Below are 21614 nucleotides of genomic sequence, written 5' to 3' on the forward strand. Positions count from 1 at the left end.
CTAAGTGAGACAAAAGATAAGAGTTTGGCTTCCCACCCCTCCGGCTTTGAAGTAGTGGGGTCCGTTATGTAACCTTTCATTCAAGTCCAGCCACATATATTTTTCCATCCAGTACCAATTCTAAAACTCTCCCGGGTGCACCCATGCTTTTCTTTGAAGCTATCCTTCCAAACATCAAATTTGAAATAAAAATGCTAGTTTTAGTCACTGGTTAATCTCTTATCATCTTCTCTACTCTTCTAGTGTCACTGCAAAGCTTTATCTCAAATGCCAGGAACCATCCAAGTTACAGGTACCAAGAACTGTTCTAACTGTAATTCAAAAAGGGCAGTTGAAGTTCATACTCATTTTTCAGTACTTTCTTATTTGATTCATTTCAGTTCTGGATTTCAATGGGCTCGACTCATCATCAACAGCTTCAAAAACATCAATAAAAGGTAGTCAATCAACACTTTTTTTTGTCCTAATTTTCGTATCTTGAATGGCAATACATATGTGTACTAAGTGAGTAGAAAATCTTACTAAAGTTCCATCCTTGATATCGCAGTTTCCATGGGAAAAAGAGAGTACCAGACTTGGGACAAGGGAGACTTCTCATTGTAGTGATTTTGAACACTGTATCGACTTCTGTATTTTTTCCTTCGGTTTTGCTCTGTTTTCAACTTTTGACTTTTGCTCTTGAATTCCAACATGTTTGCTATGGCACAGTCCATTGACAACCCTTCGGGACAATTTGATTATAACCCTTCAAGATGCCGAGGGAAATGAAATTTCTCATACTGGTTTGCCCCTATTCGTTTTCCACGTTCATTGAAATATTGGGTTTCTTTCTAGTAGTAAGGCTGTTTGAAATAATACTGTTCTGGGGCAGGAGTTGAGACCAGATTGGTGGTTGAGAAAGGGGTTTGGGATGACATATTTTTCCTTGAAGGAGGCGGGCATGTACATATGAAGTTGCAGTTTGTCCTCAGTGAAGAAGAGCGCCAGAGAATCCGGACAATGGTATTGTTTCCTCTACTTTAACGCTTTTTCTTTTGATGCAATGAATTATACTTCTTCCTAGAGGACTTACAGAACTAATCCCCTGTTATAGCTGTAAATTAACCTAAAATTCAAATGCTTAATGTATAGTGTAAAAAAGGTAGAGCACTTACAAATGATCCTGGAAATGGAATCTATTTAGTCTCTTCAACGAATGACATGATCTTCTGTTCATATTTACATCTAGAAGTTATTTCGGATAGTCTCTAGATAAGTTACACTATAAACCAGTACTACCGAATGTATATTATATCCAATGAGTTGCATTACCTCTATGATCAATGACAAACCTATTGAATTCCCCTTTAAATTTCGTGATCTTGATAAACTTAGTCCCTTTGCTAGCATAATTAAGTTTCATTTTGATTTCATTTGCAGAGAGAATCTGCACTGAAGAAGAAACATGATGAGCTTTGCAATAGTGGTCATGGAAGTCCCATAAGTGCTTCTGTCAGTTATAATGAAGTTTCAGGTTCGATCTTGCTTACTCAGCTTTCATTTTCCTTTTGCCCCGAAAATGGGGGACTTGAAAAGAAAAGAAAAATGAAACAGTTCACGAAACTTGCATGAGGTAAAAATGAATTGAATTAATTGGTGTTGCATATATCAAACTGTAAAAGGCTTTCTCTTGATGTATTGAGTGCTCTCTCTTCTCAAGGTTCAGAAGAAAGTTTTTCCCAAAGTGGATTGGTAGCCAATGAAGCCAGTCTAGTGTCGGTCCCTTTCAATTTCTTCAAGGATGCCAAATTTGATATTGACAGCAGAGACAGAAGTGATTCTGTTGAGAAGCAAAAGAGCACAGTTAAGGATTACTCAGCATTGCCAACCTTTTCCTCTTGACTAACAAACCTTAAGTTTTCCTAATGTTCATTTCGTATGAATATTTAGAATGACAGAGATGAAAAAGAAGCAAATTCATCAGCCAAGTCCATGTCACAAGCAGCCAATGTCCATCTAACTGAATTATGTCCCCAGGATTCAGTTCCTTCAGAACTGGAGAAGGCTAATAACTCCAAGAAGCTGGGAGCAGCGGGGAAAGCCCATAGCAATGTAAGGAAAATGATAAGTGCGTTTGAGGATGGTCTAAATCAGGTATATGGAGCATATTGCTTAAAATTCTCATTTGTTATTGCAACTTAGGCACATGATTAAGATTACTGGAACTTGGTCTGTGGCAGGATATGAAATCTTCTATTAAACCACTGCCAAAAAAACCTCAGACAAGAAACATTGGAATGGACTCTTTTCTAGCAAATTCACAGCTTAATGAAGTTGAGACAGAAAAGATCATACCACCGAAGGCAAATTTAGGAAGGATCAATACAAAAGAATTTGAACAAACCAATATATATTTTAGGGAAAAAGTACAGACAATTGGTTGTGTCAAACCTATATATGAGGCTGCATCATCTAAGGAAACTCAGCAGTTGAAGGAGTCAAATGCAGCATGTATTCAAACTGAAAGAAAAAATTTAGATTTGAAGAATAAATTTAAAGTTATACAGAAAGAAAGTGACGAGAAGGAAGAGAAGAAATATTCTGAAGAGTTCAAGAGAGCGTTAGAGAAAGCTGCATTCTCCCGCAGAATGCTTGACAAGCATTCAAAAGGCAACCAATCTTGGAACTTGTTTTCCAAAAAGCAACATTCTAGCAGAAATTTAGTAGCAAAGGAGGGTGGGGATGAGATTTTCCTAAAGGATCCACGAGGCGCTGAAGGCAATTTAAATGAAAAATTGAAATCAGTGGCTATTTGGAGTGATGACCACTGTTCCATTGGAAGCTCTGGTCTCTGGATATTTCCAGGTGAAGCAAAATGCTTGTGCATAACAACTGGTGGCAAACAAATAATGGATCTAACGGGAGGTTTCTGGGATGAAACAAATACCCACCAAATAAAGTTGAGTGCTCGTGATCCAAAAAATACAGGAGAGGTTTGTAAGATATCCCATATAGCCTTGAAGTTTCACTGATATTGGATTAATTAATTTTAATATTTTGGGCCTCTGTCCTTTTATCATGTTTGTACAATAATATAGCAGAGGAAAATTACAGGTGTTGGAATCTGCCATTAATTTGTGTTGGGTTTCTATTTCCATAAACTGGTGAAAAAACGAAAAAGATATTACTGCAAATTACTGTTTCTCTCTGTTAACTGCAATGATCTATAGTTATTATACTGCATGGGTGCATGCTGATTCCTGGAAAAATAAGTAAGAAAATTTATTAATCCTTCTGCAGCTTATAAAGATAAGAACATTCTTCAGAAGGGGAAGAAAATCAAAACTAGGCTGAAATGTCAAAAGATAGTTCGTTGGTCTTGGAATTGAACAGAGGAAATAAAATCACCAATGACACTACATTAAAAAGTTAGCACAACCTATTTCAGAGCACCATTCTTAGCAATTGAACATCTACACCATTCGTATAGTTACTAATTAGGAGCACTCAGGAAAATATGATTGGAACTAGGAGTTTATATTGCCACATGTTAATCATGCATCTTGATGGAATAAAAGGCATAAGGAACCATCGTATGAAGAGCTAACTTATTGCACAGTGTCAAGCACTGTACTGAATTTAGAACTTAGGCAGATGTTGCCAATTAGATAATTACTATGTTCAGCATATATAGGAACAGTTCAGAATGACGTGCAGTTAATGCCATATCCACGTTAGACTGTCATCCCCCTTGAGTGGACGTAATGCAAAGCTGAAACTTTCTCATGCATTTGTATTCTGATGGATTAAGAACACTAGTGTCACTTGAGGATATCTATATTAAGTTCTTGGTTTGGTAAACAGCAGCCTGCTAATAAACTGGAAGTTGATCAGGGGTAAGCTGATTAAATATGTTCAAATTTGGTTGCACTGAATCTTTTTGCAGTTGATTCTACTATCATATAACCAAACCATTTTGTTTGCCTATTATTTTCAGGTTAATGCTGATGCTGGAACTGGTAATGAGGCGAATGGAGATGCGAAGTCTTCTTCTCAAAAGTTAAGACCAAAGCTCGAGAATTTCAGGGATCCTGAACACACCATAGGACCTGTTGGACAGGTTATATTTTTTTGTTTTACTATTGAAGCACCGAGATATGTTTACCCTGGCAAGTTGTTGTTAGAATCATCCTGGAGATCTTATGAAGTGTGACATAATGCAAAACGTTTTTACTTTTCCTCGTGACTTTTATATGAATTTTACTCTTGGTGAGAGTTGTATTAGTGACTCAAATAAAGCATGCCAGTAACCTTCAAAGTATAATATAAGCCTCTATGACACTCCTACCATGCTCAAATGACTACATATTCATTGCTACATTGTTGTTCCAAAAGTTTTAAGAATCGTGACATGATTTAACAATTGTTTACCGTTGCTGGCCAAGATCTTAATGTGACTGAACAATCAATTTAGAAATCAATGCATTTGCAATGAACTGCAATTATCTAATATCGACTGAAATGACAATAGAATTCTAACTTCATGGAGTCGCTTAGAGTGTGAATTCCTTTAATATCTAGAATTCCATCGAAATTCGAATCATACTCAATGAATCCTCTTTCTGTTTCTATACTCTCTATTTTGTTGTCAAATACCCTCATGAATAGGGGATAGAAACAAGTTGTGGATGAGCTTCTTTCTGCAAAATGTCACTGCTAATTTCTCTTCTTTACCTCAGGTGATTAGAGCCATAATCATGGTGAGCTTTGCAACGCTGGTTCTCCTAACTAGAAAAAGGACGTACAGGTATCCATGTCTTTGTTGTTGAATTTCATTCTCTTTACCAGCATAGACCGTGCTTACCTTTCTTTACAAACTTTGCCTCCTTGACCCTTGTACAACCTCTGCAATTTTCTATTGAAATATGGTCTAAATTCTTGTTTCCTTGTTTTCCCAAAAGTTTTCCTCCACATACATTTCCATTATCCTCTGAAAGAAACACAAAGTTCAAGTCTATAACCTACGCAAAACAAACATGAATAAGCTAACTGTGTTATGCATAACCTGATGTGTATTGCCTGTTATATGACCTTGCAGATAAGGTCAGCTGCTGACAGTTTGGAATTCTTTGGATCCTCTACATATGCAAAAGTTTTGTTGACTAAATCCTCTTCCAGCATTACATATGTAAAGGAGAATGTTCCAATCATATTGATGTAACTCTATTATTTCCCTGCTGGGCCATGGCTTATGGCAGCTGTACTTGTAGGGGTCGACCTCACAACATCTGTAATGGTTCAAGCCTGGACCTGTGCAATTCACACCACCAAAATGAGTGGTACACAAAACACCAGTACAAAAGGAGATGTAAATTTGTTGCCATATTTTCAATTCTTCAGATCAAATGTAAATTTCACTTGTTGTAAATTAAAATTATTATATAAGTAAATAATATTTACTCATTTTAATTAAGTATATTAGCCTTAACAAATGTATGACTATAGTAATAGCATCAAAATAATATTTGTTTCAAACAAGTATTTAGCCAGATTCGCAATACTTACTTAATTAAGGGACCTATTTGCAATTTAGTAAAGTTTTTGGAACATTTTAAAAATACCCAAAAATAATCTTAACAGGCGAAAGCGCATAAGATCTTAAGCCCTAGCGGCCATCGAAAAACCCTCTCTGTTTTCTTCTTCTCACTGCTACTCTGAATAAACCCACAAAAACCAAATGGCTCGCACTCTCAAAAACCCTAAAAAGGCAAAGAGAAAGAACAAGGTTCAATTGCAAAAACCAACTCTTAATCTGTTCTTTAGAATTCAGCTTAAATTTGGGTTCTTTTATTAACACTAAAATTTGTTCTGTTATTGGTTTCGTAAAAAGGGCTCAAAGAAAGGAGATGGAGCATCAGCATCTTCTTCGGTGCCGACGATTCAGCCAAGGGTTTGGCAACCAGGAGTCGACGAATTGGAGGAAGGAGAAGAGCTTCAGTGTGACTCTTCTGCTTATAATTCTCTTCACGCTTTTCACATTGGATGGCCTTGTTTGAGGTAATTTTTGAATTTTTTCCATTTTTTGGTGTTTGTTTGCTGAGAAAGTAATGGGATAAGTGAGAGAAATTGGAAATGTTTATAGAAAATGTAAAGTGGGTTTTTGAAAAGTGATTACTTTATATTTTATATTTGTTTCGTTTTATTGGTTTTAACGTAGAAATTGGATTTTTTTGACAGCTTTGATATTGTTCGCGATTCATTGGGTTCAGACAGGAAAGATTTTCCGCATACAGTGTATTTTGTTACAGGCACTCAGGTAAGCATCATTTCTTATTAATATTAAGGTAATAGTTTAGGGATCGATAGAGCAAAATTTTTCTTCTCTTAGTTACTCAGAGTAGATGGTCTATATTTTCGACTTTGTGTTATGTTCATTTGATCTCTTGTCGTGTTACATAATTATACTCTTATTGATGTTCATGTTTATGATTCTGCAGGCTGAGAAAGCTTCTTGGAACTCTATTGGAGTGTTTAAAGTAAGTAATGTTTCTGGGAAAAGACGTGAACTAGTTCCTACCAAATCCGTGGAGGATGATCCTGATATGGATGCAGAAAGTAGTGATAGTGAGGATAGTGCAGATGAGGAAGAAGGTGGATCTGGTGCACCAGTTTTGCAGGCAATTTCTTGTTTCTTTGACATTTCTAGTTATATCATCTCTGGTGTTTATTATTTGATTTATATTGTTCCTTAATTTTTTTTCTTGTTTAAATCTGCAGTTGCGAAAGGTAGCTCATCATGGATGTGTTAACCGTATACGTGCAATGACACAAAATCCTCACATATGTGCATCTTGGGCTGATAGTGGCCATGTTCAGGTCAGACTCATAATCCAAAGATTTTGTTCAGTCTTAGCAATTTAAAATTTAATAATTAACTGATTGGCCAAAAAACTATCAAAAGTGAGAAAAAGGAGAATTGTGCATAATTGAGAGAGAGAATTTTAGAGAACAGGAAAATGGATGATGAGGAGTAAATCCTGTTGATTTACAAGAAGCATGGAGAGAGAAAATTCACTGTTTACCTTTCCATATCTTTTGCCTTCTTTTTTTTTTTTGGGGGGCTGGGGGGGGTGGGGGTGTATTTATAATGGTTTTAAATTGTAATATAATGCATTTAATGATGGGAAACACTCGTATATGTACAAACTAGGGACATGATCTTTTGCTTGCTTTGCTTATTTGATACCGTTTGTTGCAGGTGTGGGACTTCAGTTCTCATCTGAATGCTTTAGCGGAGTCAGAGACGGAAGGTGTCCAGGGAGCTTCTTCAGTTTTTAATCAGGCTCCATTAGTTAACTTCCGTGGCCACAAAGATGAAGGCTATGCAATTGATTGGAGTCCTGTTGTCGCTGGAAGACTTGTTACAGGTATTGTTGAGTAATAATTGTGAAAAATTCTCATTTGACATCTAAGTAATCTTGAACTGTCATTTGCTTTATGGATTGTAGATTGTCTATGGTGAATGTGATGTTTTTCATATTTTCTAGGGGACTGCAAGAATTGTATTCATTTGTGGGAGCCTACATCTGGTTCAACATGGAATGTTGATGCTACTCCATTTGTTGGACATTCTGCAAGTGTAGAAGACCTACAAGTGTGTAATTTTGTCTTGAAGTAATGATTGAATCTTTTTGAAGTCTAAACTTGTGCTTAAACATTGTTTTGCACTATCTTAATTTAGTAACCATTTATCTTTTCAACTTTTATTTGCAGTGGAGTCCAACTGAACCTCATGCATTTGTCTCCTGTTCTGTGGATGGGACTATTGCAATTTGGGATATCCGTTTAGGCAAGTCACCTGCAGCTTCTTTTAAGGCACATGATGCAGATGTGAATGTAGTCTCATGGAACAGGTACTTCAGTCTTGATAGAATCAATTGCTCTTTTGTTTGAACTCTTTCCTCTGGATCATCAAACTTTTTGACTTTGTGCATCCTTGATTCTTTATTAGGCAGGCTAGTTGTATGTTAGCATCTGGAAGTGATGATGGAACATTTTCAATTCATGATTTTAGGTTGCTCAAGGTATGTCTACTAACCTTTGGTAGGGTGGTACTTGGTTTGATCAAAAAAGAAATCTGACAGTGGACTTATACTTGAGTCGGCGAAGTTTTGTTTATCTTAAATGTTATGTCATCTGGTTTTTGAAGATTTTTTCTAGATTCATTAGTGCTTCTTTTGTTTTCCGTTCTGCTCTTTTTATTATCTTAGGCTGCAATTAAAGTTTTTAAGCTTCACTTTCATGTTTCTATTTGAGATGATTGTTTTCTAACGAACTCTACCCAAGCCATCAACTATAATTTACTGTTGCTAATACTGATGGTACTGATCTATTGTTTTGCGTGGGCAGGATGGAAATACAGTGGTAGCTCATTTCAAGTACCATAAATATCCTGTGACATCCATTGAGTGGAGCCCACATGAAGCCTCCACTTTGGCAGTTTCATCTTCTGATAATCAGTTAACGTGAGTACTTGTAAAGTGGTAGAATATGGAGGCTAACAAACTTGATAGATGAGATGCCAGGAATAGGATATTGGACATTTGAAGATCTCTCTCACTCTGAATTTTGTTAATTGATTATTTGATTTTCTTTTGCTCCAATTTTCAGAATATGGGATCTTTCTTTAGAAAAGGATGAAGAAGAGGAAGCAGAGTTCAAAGCTCAAACAAGGGAGCAAGTTAATGCCCCAGAAGATTTACCTCCGCAACTTCTTTTTGTTCATCAGGTACTTAATCCCAGTATTGAATTGAAGATGCTTGCTGACTCTTATCTTTTAACACTCTTTCCATTATGAACAGGGGCAGAAGGACTTGAAAGAACTTCATTGGCATGCTCAGATTCCTGGAATGATTGTGTCAACTGCAGCAGATGGTTTCAACATCCTAATGCCTTCAAATATACAGAGTACTCTCCCCTCCAATGGTTCTTGAAAAATGACTTGGTTCACTGCTTTAAGTATGAATCAGCAGCTGATTTGAAGCATACATCCGTACATGTGTGAATTATGGTGTAGCTTTTTCTGTTTCTCCCCTTGGTGCACCAGAGTAGAAAAATCGTTTGCTTCCAAAGTATTTTCGGTTTGGTCTTACTTATGACAGCTGCTGGCTGCTCGCGATATTTTATTGTCTTTCACAGTATCGTGTGTTAATGGAGAGTCTCAATGTTCGACGATTTGATAAAGAAATACTGTAACTGCTTATAAGAAAATTTTTTGGCTAATCTATGATATGAGTTTTACCATATAGAGAAGAATTTATCTTATGACTTTCAATGTATAGAGACTTATATTGATAAACAAAGTTCAAAGTAGAGAATAACTGCGTGCTTGAGAGAATTGAATTGAGCAAGCAGACATAGCAAGTTAAACTAAGAACAGATAAATAAGATAGGAAAACGAAGCTCTTTATTGATGATTTAGGCAGATCTAAAATAATCCGTAGACACTGAAATTACACAGAACTCCATTTGGTTAATCCAACATAAGGTACAGCAAAATCAGGCTTGACCCAGTGTAGCTCTATATATTCTTTACATTAAATTTGCCTGCCTATCATCATCAAAAGTCAAAAGTTCAACAAAATTGTATGTTACCATTTCAGAGAGTTCTCTATGAGTTTACAGGCTTTCCATTTAATTTGGGGAATGGATCTTGCTTGCTTAAAACAACTACTTTGCTCTTGTGAGCAAAGTACCCTTTCACAAGATTTTTGTATATAAGAATGGTCATTATGCACTCAACCTGCAAAAACGGAACATCGAGCATGGTAAGTTCTCAAAACTAAATACAACTACAGGGAAGAATGTAATGGAGAATAAGTACCTCATCCAAATCCATGTCCATCTCAAGCCATTTCAATGCTTTGACAATTACTTCCAACTTCAACTGGTGAGCTTTGCTAGGGTCCTTTTGCTTTTGGATGATGTAACTACAAGATAAGAATGATACAATCAATATCTGAGCAAAAACTATTCAATAAAATAGCATATAGGGTCATTTGATGTAAGCTCTTACATTTTCTTCACCAATCTTTGGTAAACTTGGAGCTCTAGCTTCTCTAGAACAAGATATACGCCAGATCTCAAGAACCTGACAGATGGGAAGTAGTCAGACAAGTCTTAACAAGTTATTTTGTTGACAACAAAAACAGGAAGATAAACATACCGGTCCTCATGTTCTTGGAGAGCATGCCGAAGAAGTCGGAGATCACCCCTTTTTAGAGCTTGTACAACATTGCTGTACTGTGAATACAACCATTGCTAATTACTAATTTGATATGTAAGTCCAACAACAAAAATTTTAAACTGTATTTGCAATTTGCCCTTTCATTCATCTGATTTTTTTGTCCCTTTTAATAATAAAATCACATCATAAACACATGTTCACAGAGAAAGAAGCATAAGCACAAAGCATCTTCTTGTGCATAAAGACTACATAGAAGGAAAAGTAAGTAAACATAATAAAAAGATGTTGTACCTCAAGGAGGTTATACTTCTCTAGGAGCCAAGCATTAGGTAAGATGCCTAATGAAAGCTTCACTGGTATCAAGTATTTTAATATCATCCTTCACAAACCGAAACAACTGATATAAGAATAAAAGAAATGCCAAAAACTTGAGACTTAACTTGTGATTCTCATGAAAAGTTTAATGCAGAAGTAAGTTTACGTGAAACAACTGTGCCTGACACTTAAGCATTTATTTATCCAGACAATGTCAATATAGTATATTTTGTGTCATTTTCCAAACTCTAACATCAAAGTATTCCCACTCAATAAAATCCATTCTCCACATAGGTAATGCATGGAACACATTGAAAATATAGCACTATGAATAGAGTACCTTCAACACTGAAAGGAAAATTTAACTTTATCAGCACCAAGATCTGATTAATTTGGATACTTCTAAGCCCAAATTGAAATAAGAAATTAAACAACAAAATAAGGACATCAATGGGAACTAAAAAACTCATCAAAACAAGTGAGAAATACCAGTTGAAATGAACTAAAAGTTGCAGCATAAATGTTTAAGGCTGTTACATACAAACAGAAGAAATTTCAGCTACTGATTATTAAATGGCACGGATGATGTCAAATGATCAATACAGCAACAGTTTTCAATAGATCAGTTATTTTGGCTTTTCTAGAATCTCTACCATGCAGATGCAAGATATATACAAAAACCACAATCAGAGACAAACCTTATATTTGCTTCTCTGAGAGGGTTGCAATGTGTCAAGGCATATGATAACTTGTGGTCAGCCTGCCCAATTACAACAGTATACAGTACAAGAGTCAGCCCTTGTTGTATTGAATAATAATTTTGATGCTTTTACATGCATAAATGGATGGGGAAATCAAATTCAATACTACGCAACTTATGTCATCCAAAGTTAACAGCATGAAACCAGATAAAACTAATAATGAGAAGTTTGGATGCTAGTTATAAACTGGGTAAAGAAAACAACCACAAATAATGTTTATCTCAAAAAGCAAGAAGCGAATCTTTCTCCACAGAATTTAGATTACTTACAGCAGGAAAATTTTCATTGAAAACTTCCAAACGCCCAGTATAATACATGTAAGTGACCTGGAAAAGAAGGCAGCATCCATCAAATAGTTGTATACATGAATCCTATCCGAGGAGAAACATCTTTCAAATACAACTTACCTTGTCTCTTCTAGGAAATTCCTCAAAATCAAAAATACGAGCAGTTTCAATACTTCTTATGACACTTCGGCAGAGGTGAACTGTACCAAGCTGCAAAGTAAAAGTTAAAGTTCATAATATAGCATAGCCACCTGTATCATTCTCAGTTTAAAATAGAAATATTTGAAACTGATGTTGAAACTGAAAATAATTTGCATTGCTTTTAGTTAGCGTGTTGGAGGAAGAAGAAATGATATCCTCGGCCAGAGGCCTACAAAAAATCTTAAGTGCTTCTTAACCTCTGAAACGCCTGGTTCTAACTATATAATCAAGTTACCAAAACCCAACTCATGATAAATATAAAATGTATAGGGCGAAAATTTTCTAGCAAAGCAGAAAGCGAAGTTAGAAGAAACATAAATATTACCTTGAAGTAGATTTTAAACAGCTGGCAAGTCACATATAATGCTCCGACGCGTTTTGGGCCTTTTCCCTATAATCCACATGTCATAACCCACAGTTAGCAAATATTTCTATTACTTCAGCAAATGAAGTCTAAACAACTTGACAACAGGCCAATAACAAGAATTGGGAAGACAAAGAAACCTACAGCGAGAACACCAAATACTTTCATAAGGAATGAGCCAGCTCCCTTCAATTTCTCTGGGGACTTTCCATTAGAAGCCAACTCTCTATCAGCCTACAATTACAATTTCCAATCTCAATATACATCAAAACAAAATTTTTCTTCAAAAAACGGAAACTACAAGGTTATGCCATCAATACCCTCTCTGCAAGAACCCGAATTTCATAAGCAATAACATACAATGCCTGCAATGCCCACGATGATTCCCAATTCCGAAACTCCTGAATAAAAGCACTGCCAAAACAACATTCTAATTATTACCAGATTGCATACACATGTCTAATTAATTAAAAAGATTTTAAAAAGAATTATCTTAAAAACCAAAAGAGGAGAAAGAAAGTTACTTTGCAAATTTTTCGAAGGCATGGTAGGCATCAACCAAGTTTCCAAGTCTATAGCTTTGCAGTAAACGAAAAAGTGGGGCCAAAATCTCACCAAACTGTGAAAACTTATCTGACTGCTTTATCAATCTATTAGCATCCTATCACAAAAAAAAAAGAGTAAAATTTGACTAATTTATTTTGATTTTTTAAACAATAGATAGATAAGAATAAAGAGGATGAGAGAGAGAGAGAGAGAGACCTGGAAGAAGTTGAGGGCATCGGCAAGGGAAAGGAGAGAGGGAGAGTTGGAGGAAAAGGAAAAGAGCTGAGCAAGGGAAGCTACATCTTGGTCTGAAACGGCGTCGGAGAAATTGTTTAGGTAATCTGTGATTCTTCTATGGGCTTCTCCCATGCTTGGATACGCCATTGCTCCCCTAAGCTTCGATTTTTATTGACAAATATATATTTTTTAAACAAACTTTTAGTTTGATCAGCTGCTCTGCTACTTCAACTGTAGTTTTCTGTTTCTGCCGGGCTTTTATTGAAAAAACAAGGGAAGATTTTTCCTTGAGCTACCAGGATGGAATTTGCCTCTAAAAACGACAACGTTTCAATTAGGGAATGTAAGACTTTACCAGGGCCGACAATAATTGTATTACGGACCCATAACGCATCAGAGCCGAACAAGTGGAAAGGCGATGAATGGTTACCGTCGGATCAATCTCCGGGGAATGGAATATTCCAAATAAAAAACGTTGAAGTGGAACAACTCTTAGTTTTATCTTCAGCTGGACTCCATTAGACCATTTCACCTTCCTGAACTAAGACTTGCTTTGGCGACTTCCTAACCAACCATCTCTGAAACATCTCAAAATCTTGCAGTTTACTCTACCAACTACCACTTGTCGTTGTGCCTTCAAGTCTTTTTGATCTCTCTTTTCTTTGTCTCTGAGGCCTTGAATTCACAGAAACTGTGGAAAAGGAAGAAGAAGGAAATGACGAGTTCTGATTCATTGAGTCAAACAAAGCCAATACCAATCCCCACCCAAGAAGAAGACCCTTCAAGCCAATCCACAGCTCTTCTTTCTTTCAACACTGATTCTTCTTTAGACCCTTCAGCTAAAGAATCTCCTTCAAAGCCCACCACCACCATCGTCTTCATTGCTTTAATACTCCTAACTTGCGTTGCTCTTTCTGCTGCCTTTGCCTTTGCTTTCCTCTTTTACTCTTCTCCCTCTTCATCATCTTCCTCTTCAGCTACAGTTCACAACTTGTCTCGTCCTCTGAAGAAACTGGAAAAACCAGTGGTTCTCTTGATTTCCTCTGATGGGTTTCGATTTGGGTACCAATTCAAGACTCCAACGCCAAACATCCACCGTTTGATTGCTAATGGAACAGAAGCTGAGATGGGTTTGATTCCTGTTTTCCCTACTCTTACTTTTCCTAATCATTATTCCATCGTTACTGGCCTTTATCCTGCTTACCATGGTATTATAAATAATTATTTTGTGGATCCTAACACTGGTGAGGTTTTCACTATGGCGAGTCACGAACCTAAATGGTGGTTAGGTGAACCACTTTGGGAGACCGTGGTCAATCATGGGTTAAAGGCTGCTACTTATTTTTGGCCTGGAAGTGAGGTAAAGAAAGGTTCTTGGAATTGCCCTGTAAAGTTCTGTATGGATTATAATGGTTCTGTTCCATTTGAGGACAGAGTTGATACCGTTTTAAGTTATTTTGATCTGCCTGGTAGTGAGATTCCTGCGTTTATGACATTGTATTTTGAGGATCCCGATCATCAGGGTCACCAAGTTGGACCTGATGATCCGGAGATTACTGAGGCTGTTGCCAGAATTGACCGTATGATTGGGAGGTTGATTGATGGTTTAGAAAAAAGAGGGGTTTTTGAGGATGTTACTATAATCATGGTTGGAGATCATGGGATGGTTGGTACATGTGATAAAAAGTTGATTTTTCTTGAGGATTTGGCCCCTTGGACTGAAATTCCGAAGGAATGGGTTCAGTCTTATAGTCCATTGCTTGCTATTCGTCCACCTCCCGGTTATGCACCATCGGATATTGTTGCAAAGATGAAAGATGGATTGGAGTCTGGGAAAGTTGAGAATGGAAAATTTTTGAAGGTTTATCTTAAGGAGGAGCTACCTAGTCGGCTACATTATGCAGCAAGTGATCGAATTCCTCCAATAATAGGGCTGATTGAGGAGAGTTTTAAGGTAGAGCAGAAGAGAACTAAGAGAAAAGAGTGTGGAGGATCACATGGGTATGACAATGCAGTTTTCTCCATGAGGACCATTTTTATTGGTCATGGTCCTCAATTTGCAAGGGGGAAGAAGGTGCCATCTTTTGAGAATGTTCAGATATATAACTTGGTTACTTCAATTCTTAAGATACCGGGTGCTCCAAATAATGGGTCATCATCATTTCCTGCGTCTATGCTTTTGCCTAGCCAGTAATAATAGTTCCCTAAATATGTTAAGGATCTATCTGCTGAAGCATGGAGTAAAGTGGGCAGGATGACTATTGCAAAGCCACATGATCACCAGTTCATCTAGGCAGATGTTTGTGAGTACAAAAATGGTGAGACTGTGCAGTAAGATAAGGGTATTGGTGAACTTAGGATCTTTTGAAATTGTTGAGATAATGCATTGTTGTATCTCCTCTCCTCAATTGGCTCCAACTTTTCATGTATCTGAGCTGCACCTTATCATTTGAAAATCAATCTGTAATCCTGTGCATTGCTTTTATGATATTTTTAAGATAAGAGTCAAAGTACATCGGGGAAAAGTACAAAGTTTCGAGGATTGTCCTCTCTGCTTCTATTCCCTGCTTAGACAAAAGCCTAGGTTGCTCACTTAAGTTGTCTTTTTGAAGCACTTACCTTGAATCTTGGAATACACAACTAAATTTAGAACAAACAATCTTTAAGCTACTTGTTGAAAGGGTTCAATTTCTGTTCTGTCTCTGCATGTCATAAGTTGCTTTGATGATGAATTTAGTTGTGTGGAAGAAAGCAGTGCTTTGTTGCTGGTGGAATGCTTGTTACTATTGTATCATGCTAGCTGCAGCGTAGGTAATTGTTCTCTTGCCTGGATATAAAGTGTCAAGCTTCTTGACTTTTGATATTATTCTTACTTGCATCCACCTTTTTGGTTTTTTATATAAATTGAATCATGAGATGCTTGTAGCGAAACAGATTATAATCTCTTCCCTGTTACCCTAAGCAGTTTATTCTCAGATAAAGGGTGAATGTTTTTATGACTTGCTTCTTGACCCACTTGGTTTTTTTGCAATTTAGGAGTACAGATTCTGACATGGAAGTAGTTGACATTGGGTCAATTCCTAGGATTTTTCAATGACAAAGGTTGGAATCTTTGATTCTTTTGTAATGCACTTGGGCCATGCATAACGGTTTTTGATCAGTGTTTCTCTTTGCATGGTCATTGTTTACCCACGCATCCAGGATGCATAAGTGGGATGGTTTACCTATAAACACTATGGAGACTTGGGTTTTTAATGATGAACGGTTGTTGATTGTTTCTTTGTGGAGTATGCATGGCTCTTTTGCCACTGTCTGCTTAGATAATTTATAAGCTTCAGAAATGGTCGAACTTATTTATGGCACTCGCCGTAAAATATCTCCATACGTTACAGGCTCTTCAAATGTTGAACTTAAGTTCATATGGAAACCAATTATAATTGTAAACATGGAGGAAGAGGTATGATCTATGCACAACTTTCCTATGATTTCATCGTAAAACAATCTTTGTTTCACACGTCATGAAGACATTAACACTTGGATTTAAAGCAATGTTGAGGAGTAGGTTTAGGGTTTAGGGTTGCTTCAAGTCAAATTTATGTAGAGTCTTCTTGGAAGTTACTATGAAACAAAAGCAAATAACCAAAACACATAACAAGAAAAGAACAAAATCATATCTGATCAAAATGAGTGTAAGCTTAACATATATAAAAAGACCAATTCAAGGATAAGTATTTGATATATGTGTAATTATACAAACAAAAGGTTACATTTGAATCACAATTCTCTCTTTAAAGAGTCAAAGAGCTGATTTGATTAATCCTAACTCTCTTCTAGGCAGTATATCAAATGGGTTTCTGTTCTGTAGAATTTGAGACTAAAGAATGTTTTGATTAAAACCACAGTAGGATCTCTAAAACAGATATCGGGATGTTTAAAGCACCCTGAAAGCCAAGCAGAGGATGAAGAATGAAATGAGGTTGCAGACCTCTGGAAAACCACCTATGCCTCTGTATTGGTGGTACAAGATTACAGTTGAAGAAGACAAAGAGCTACTCAATTGTGCAAGTTTTCTTCTTTTCTTTCATTACCATGTAATAAGCTCCCTTTTTTTTCACTGAACAGGCAATATTCGACACGGATCGACGGATACCTACTTTTCCAGCAAAGCTGAAGCTGTTGACGGGTTTGCACAAACTTCCAAGTCCCGCCATCCACCAGCACCTAGGAGAGCAAAAACCCAGACCATTTATTTTATTTTGTCACGTTTTTTTTTTTTAAATAATCATTGAGATTCTGAAATGAAATCCGACCTCACAAAATGTGAATTTTCTAGAATCTTCCTTAGAAAAGTAGTGTTCCACGCGTTCTTGCAAGTTACACACTAATTTCGTCGAAGCATGCGACCTGGATATTTTTGGATATGTCCATTTCAGGTTTAAGAGAGTAAAATTGGAAACGTTGTTGGTTTATTACTTTTCCTTCTTTTCTCAAATGCAACTTTGGAGGTTTCTGACGGAGAAAGAAACAACTTTACCTCATCAAATTTGATAGGTTGGACGGGCATCCCTTGGCAGTTTCTGTTCATTCAGTCTGAAATTCCATTCTACCATTGCCCTTTAAAACCTTGAAGGTTCTTGTTCTCCTACCACAAATTGTAGTTCGTACTTTGAACTAAATATTGTTCGGACTAGGATGAAGAGAAATACCAATTGTGGAGAACCCTTAGCCTAATTTCTCTTTTTTAACTAAAAATAACTGAAGTGGGAGTTGGGTTAACCGGCCGACCGGTCAAAGATTCTGAAGGAAGCCAAAACCAACGAAATTACCATGTAAGTGTAACTGGAGTACATGTGGAAGCATCTTCATCGTACGATGTTTGTTCAAAGTTCACATTCTTTCCCATAAACATAAACATACAGAGCAGAAACTAACAAAATACAGAGGGTGTCTTTCTCTTTGCCTTTTCGTGTATCACAGTTTGACCTTCTCTTTCTGTACACCAACCCTTATTTTCCCTCTTCACCTCTATAAATATATCCCAAGGTATCATATTTAACTACTTACATAACTTCTTGGCCCCAAAAAAAAAACTACTTACATAACTTTCATTAATTAAAGAGAGAAATATCAATTCTTTCTTTCTTTCTCAGTCTCTCTCTTCTTTCTTTCTATCGTAAGAATCTCTAGACTAGATGGCAGATGTGGTTAGATTATCAGCATCATCGTTTCATTCTTCTTCTTCTTCGTTGCTTACCTCCTTTGCATCCACCTTGAACTCTCGACAACCGGGTCTGCCACCCAATTTTAATTTACGTAGGAAAAGTTGTTCTCTTCCTTCGTCTTCTTCTTCCGTTGCCGGCCTTTCTCGCCTTCCTTTGACTTCCAGAAAGCAATTGCTGTCTTTCAAGGTACTGGAGCTTTGCTTTTTGTTCTTGTTTTTTTTGTAATTTTATTTTCATTCATCAGTCAAATTATGAGGACCCATTTGTTTAATTTGTTTGTTTATGCAGTTTTGTACGAAAATTAGGAGGATGATGCTCAGTTTCATTTGAATTTTGCATTTTTACTACGAGAAACTGTTTGTTTTAAATCTATTATTGGCCACAGAATTTTAATTTGGGTAGGAGCTTATTTTATTTACATTTTCTTGCTTGAGAATACCCTGCTCTTTCCAGTTTAATGACTTTTAGCTATTTTACTGGCCCTTTCATTGCCTATTATAACAATAGACTTACAAACTCTATAGCACTCGAACTACAATTTTCATCTTAGGGCTTGTGTCAGGAGTCCCTTCACTTTCTTACATGATTTGTTTGAATCTAGTCTCGACTGGGTCAAGAAGTTGAGTTTTGTCTATCTACATGGTTTGCATATTGCCTTTTCATTCTTATAAAGCCATGAAACCGCAGAGAAATATTTCGAACACAGTTTCTAACAAAATTTTAAAACTCCCTTCTTTAGCTTACCAGGTTTCTTATAGGTGTGCTTAAGACTTACTTAATGATCTATCATCTGCTTGTTCCTTGTACACCAGGTTTTTGTGGGTAGCTTAGTTGGGAATTTTCTAAATTCTTTTCATCATTCCTGTGTAATTTTATTACTATTTGACAGTTCGTCCTTTACAAGAATATAAGTTTTGGGATGATGATATTTTCTGCTGGATTAACTGGGTAGTAAGAATCAATAGCTACCTTTATTGGGGTTAACATTGTTGAATTATTGATAGTTTATTGTACCACTTATTCCAAAATTACATGCTGAAATCTTTTGTCTCGGAGCTTGCAATATTGTTAGACAGCTACACTTGATTTGGACTTCTTATCATCACTTATGGTTGACAGCATTCTCACTTATTAATTGTTATTATAAATTGCATGAAATTGAATCATGTTACTTGGGCCATTTGTGTCAGCCTTATTGTTAATTGAGTATGAAATGTTTTCCTGGACCGCACTTTCCCGCAATTTCCCAATACTATTTGCAGAAACGATTGATTAGGTCTTATATATGAGATTGAGATCCATTAACCAAGTTCTTTTGTTGCAGGTGCATGCAACTATTACTGAAATGAACAAGCCAAAATGGTGGGAAAAGAATGCCGGACCAAATATGCTTGACATTCATTCTACTGAAGAATTTTTGAGTGCCTTAAGTGAAGCTGGAGATCGATTAGTTATTGTTGAATTTTATGGAACTTGGTGTGCTTCTTGCAGAGCTTTATTTCCCAAGGTAACTCGTGTGTTTCTTGACTAGTATTTCATGTTTCCATGATACTTCCAAGATCAAAATCAACTTTTTGTGTTGGCAAAATTATGCCCTTGATTAATTATATATGATTTCTGCATTGGAGAACCTTTAAGTATTTCTCGATTGAATATAACATTATTGTTAGTCAATACATCGTAAAGATAAACAATGACTACGTTATATAATCCAAGGACGACTAAGTAGATCTTGTTTATGCTGAGTTTCACTTAGTCTTGGCTATTTATATCAATTTTGACATTTGTTAAAGTTCTCTACGTGATATCGTGGATGCTTGTTCTCCTTGTTCTCCTAGGATAGCAAGGGCCCTCCCTTGTCGGGAAATATTGGCACAGAAAATCTTTCTTCAAAAAACAAAATATGCATTTGGAAAGGTTACCTTAAGCAGCACAAAGCCTTCAATGAACTCATAGTGTTTTACTGTAAGAGATCCACCAAAAACGACGGATCTTCAAATTAAAAAACTGGAATGGTGTGTGTATGTGTGGTGGGGGGAGGGGTGCTTTCCAAATGGTTTTTCCAGCAACTACTGCTTGTTAGGACAAATATATTAATTCATTTCCATGTAAATCATCAAAGTGATGTTTGCACTGCCTACTCATCTTGCTTGACAGAGCAAAATTTTATCGAGTCCATTGCTTACACCCAGTCAAGAAGTCATCCACTAACAATTTCTCAAATCAGGCTAGATGTGCTCTTTAAATATTTAATACCTGAAGCTTTTTACCTTTTTCATCTTTTGTAAAATAGCTGATATTGTTTCTGAACTGTGTTGATTTTTTCTGATGTTGCTTTGAAATGATTCTGGCAGCTCTGCAGGACAGCGCAAGAACATCCTGAAATTTTATTCTTAAAAGTCAATTTTGATGAGAACAAGCCTATGTGTAAAAGTTTGAATGTTAAGGTGCTTCCTTATTTCCACTTTTACCATGGAGCCCATGGACAACTGGAATCGTTTTCATGTTCGCTTGCCAAGGTGAGCATTTTTATCCTCTATGAGCCCATGGACATATTTGCACTTGTTAAGACATAAGTTGATCCCATTAGTTAATTGTTCTCCATCTGGCTGCTGGGAAGTGGATAAAGTAAAAACTTTAGTCATAAAAGAACCGTCTGAATATGCACTCCCCTTGAAGGAAAGGTTGAGGCATCGACTTCTGGTTCTAGAATACCTTGCTTGCTCAACTATAGGTTGACATCAGAAATCATGTCTTTCAGTACTTCATAATTTGATTGGAACACTTGTTGGAAGCACAATGGTTTTTTGATTTTCCTTTTTTGGTGGTGGCTTTTGTTGAGAGAATGATAAGAGAAATGTATGAAGTGGATGCATAACATTGAGAAGATTCATTATCAAAAGACTCTTAGGTGTATATTTAGTCTTTGAAACTTGCATGTATAGGTGATCAATTTTCTTTTGCAACTATATCACTTGCAGAGAAGATTCAATATAAAATTGTTAGTAACTTAACCTTCACTGTCTTAACTACATCTGATGCTTTTCCAATATCATCTGCAGTTTCAAAAAATAAAGGATGCTATCCAAATGCACAGCCAATCGCATCGCAACGTCGGTCCACCTAAGGGACTTGGAGACCTGAATCTTGAATCTGTATCTGCTCCGATTGAAAAACCGGCTGTGTCAACTTAAACACAGGATTCATTATGAAGCTTGTGTCTACACCGGTGCATTGCCATGTATATTGCACACCAAAGTGGACTCCCATATTGAGCTTATATGATATTTCTGTATATTGTCATTTTTCTCTGCAGAAGAATACTAAGTAGAAATTCTTAGCTTGCTGCATTTTTTTCATTCTTATTCTGCCTGTGATATATGTAACCTCGAAACTCAATTAGAAATCAAATTGATTTTGTTGCATCTTGATTGCTAATATTACTGTAACGATTCA

The 21614-nt window shown here is 36.5% G+C and overlaps 5 protein-coding genes across 11 annotated transcripts; 4 read left to right on the forward strand and 1 right to left on the reverse strand.

Annotated features, from left to right (window-relative positions):
• Positions 1–98: 98 nt before the first annotated feature.
• LOC18588405 (uncharacterized) lies at positions 99–5763 on the forward strand. Of its 6 annotated transcripts, none has more exons than XM_018128056.2 (12): positions 99–292; positions 381–437; positions 548–617; positions 709–782; positions 872–1002; positions 1420–1513; positions 1700–1842; positions 1930–2133; positions 2220–2972; positions 3977–4099; positions 4719–4786; positions 5078–5763. In XM_018128056.2, exons 5-12 carry the CDS (start codon positions 949–951, stop codon positions 5079–5081), a joined length of 1443 nt encoding a protein of 480 aa, XP_017983545.2. In that variant the 5' UTR covers positions 99–292; positions 381–437; positions 548–617; positions 709–782; positions 872–948; the 3' UTR covers positions 5082–5763. The 6 variants fall into 6 exon arrangements, with proteins under 6 accessions (XP_017983545.2, XP_007012849.3, XP_088665915.1 ...); XM_007012787.3 differs by having other exon boundaries at positions 548–599; XM_088809789.1 differs by having other exon boundaries at positions 548–599; positions 2017–2133.
• LOC18588406 (Transducin family protein / WD-40 repeat family protein) lies at positions 5629–9261 on the forward strand. Its single transcript, XM_007012790.3, has 12 exons — positions 5629–5764; positions 5870–6036; positions 6217–6295; positions 6477–6656; positions 6757–6855; positions 7238–7406; positions 7527–7633; positions 7753–7892; positions 7991–8063; positions 8389–8504; positions 8650–8767; positions 8841–9261. The coding sequence occupies exons 1-12, from the start codon at positions 5717–5719 to the stop codon at positions 8970–8972; spliced, it is 1428 nt and encodes a 475-aa protein (XP_007012852.2). The 5' UTR covers positions 5629–5716; the 3' UTR covers positions 8973–9261.
• Positions 9262–9428: 167 nt separating this feature from the next.
• On the reverse strand, positions 9429–13218 carry EER5 (proteasome family protein). Of its 2 annotated transcripts, none has more exons than XM_007012792.3 (13): positions 12916–13218; positions 12678–12814; positions 12474–12567; positions 12298–12387; positions 12115–12180; positions 11709–11798; positions 11571–11627; positions 11239–11300; positions 10517–10604; positions 10205–10281; positions 10055–10129; positions 9863–9968; positions 9429–9781 (listed from the first exon to the last, which is right to left on the reverse strand). In XM_007012792.3, the coding sequence occupies exons 1-13, from the start codon at positions 13081–13083 to the stop codon at positions 9650–9652; spliced, it is 1242 nt and encodes a 413-aa protein (XP_007012854.3). In that variant the 5' UTR covers positions 13084–13218; the 3' UTR covers positions 9429–9649. The 2 variants fall into 2 exon arrangements, with proteins under 2 accessions (XP_007012854.3, XP_017983505.2); XM_018128016.2 differs by having other exon boundaries at positions 12678–12803; positions 12916–13080.
• Positions 13219–13435: 217 nt separating this feature from the next.
• On the forward strand, positions 13436–15595 carry LOC18588408 (Alkaline-phosphatase-like family protein). The gene has a single exon (XM_018127636.2). The coding sequence runs from the start codon at positions 13652–13654 to the stop codon at positions 15128–15130; it is 1479 nt and encodes a 492-aa protein (XP_017983125.2). The 5' UTR covers positions 13436–13651; the 3' UTR covers positions 15131–15595.
• A 2012-nt stretch (positions 15596–17607) lies between these two features.
• Positions 17608–21583, forward strand: LOC18588410 (thioredoxin-like 2, chloroplastic). The gene is made up of 4 exons (XM_007012796.3): positions 17608–18344; positions 19483–19665; positions 20513–20677; positions 21221–21583. Exons 1-4 carry the CDS (start codon positions 18129–18131, stop codon positions 21350–21352), a joined length of 696 nt encoding a protein of 231 aa, XP_007012858.3. The 5' UTR covers positions 17608–18128; the 3' UTR covers positions 21353–21583.
• The last annotated feature ends 31 nt before the right edge of the window (positions 21584–21614 follow it).

This window comes from Theobroma cacao, chromosome 9, assembly GCF_053813885.1.
Source record: "Theobroma cacao isolate CCN51 chromosome 9, ASM5381388v1, whole genome shotgun sequence".
Lineage (NCBI taxonomy): Eukaryota > Viridiplantae > Streptophyta > Magnoliopsida > Malvales > Malvaceae > Theobroma > Theobroma cacao.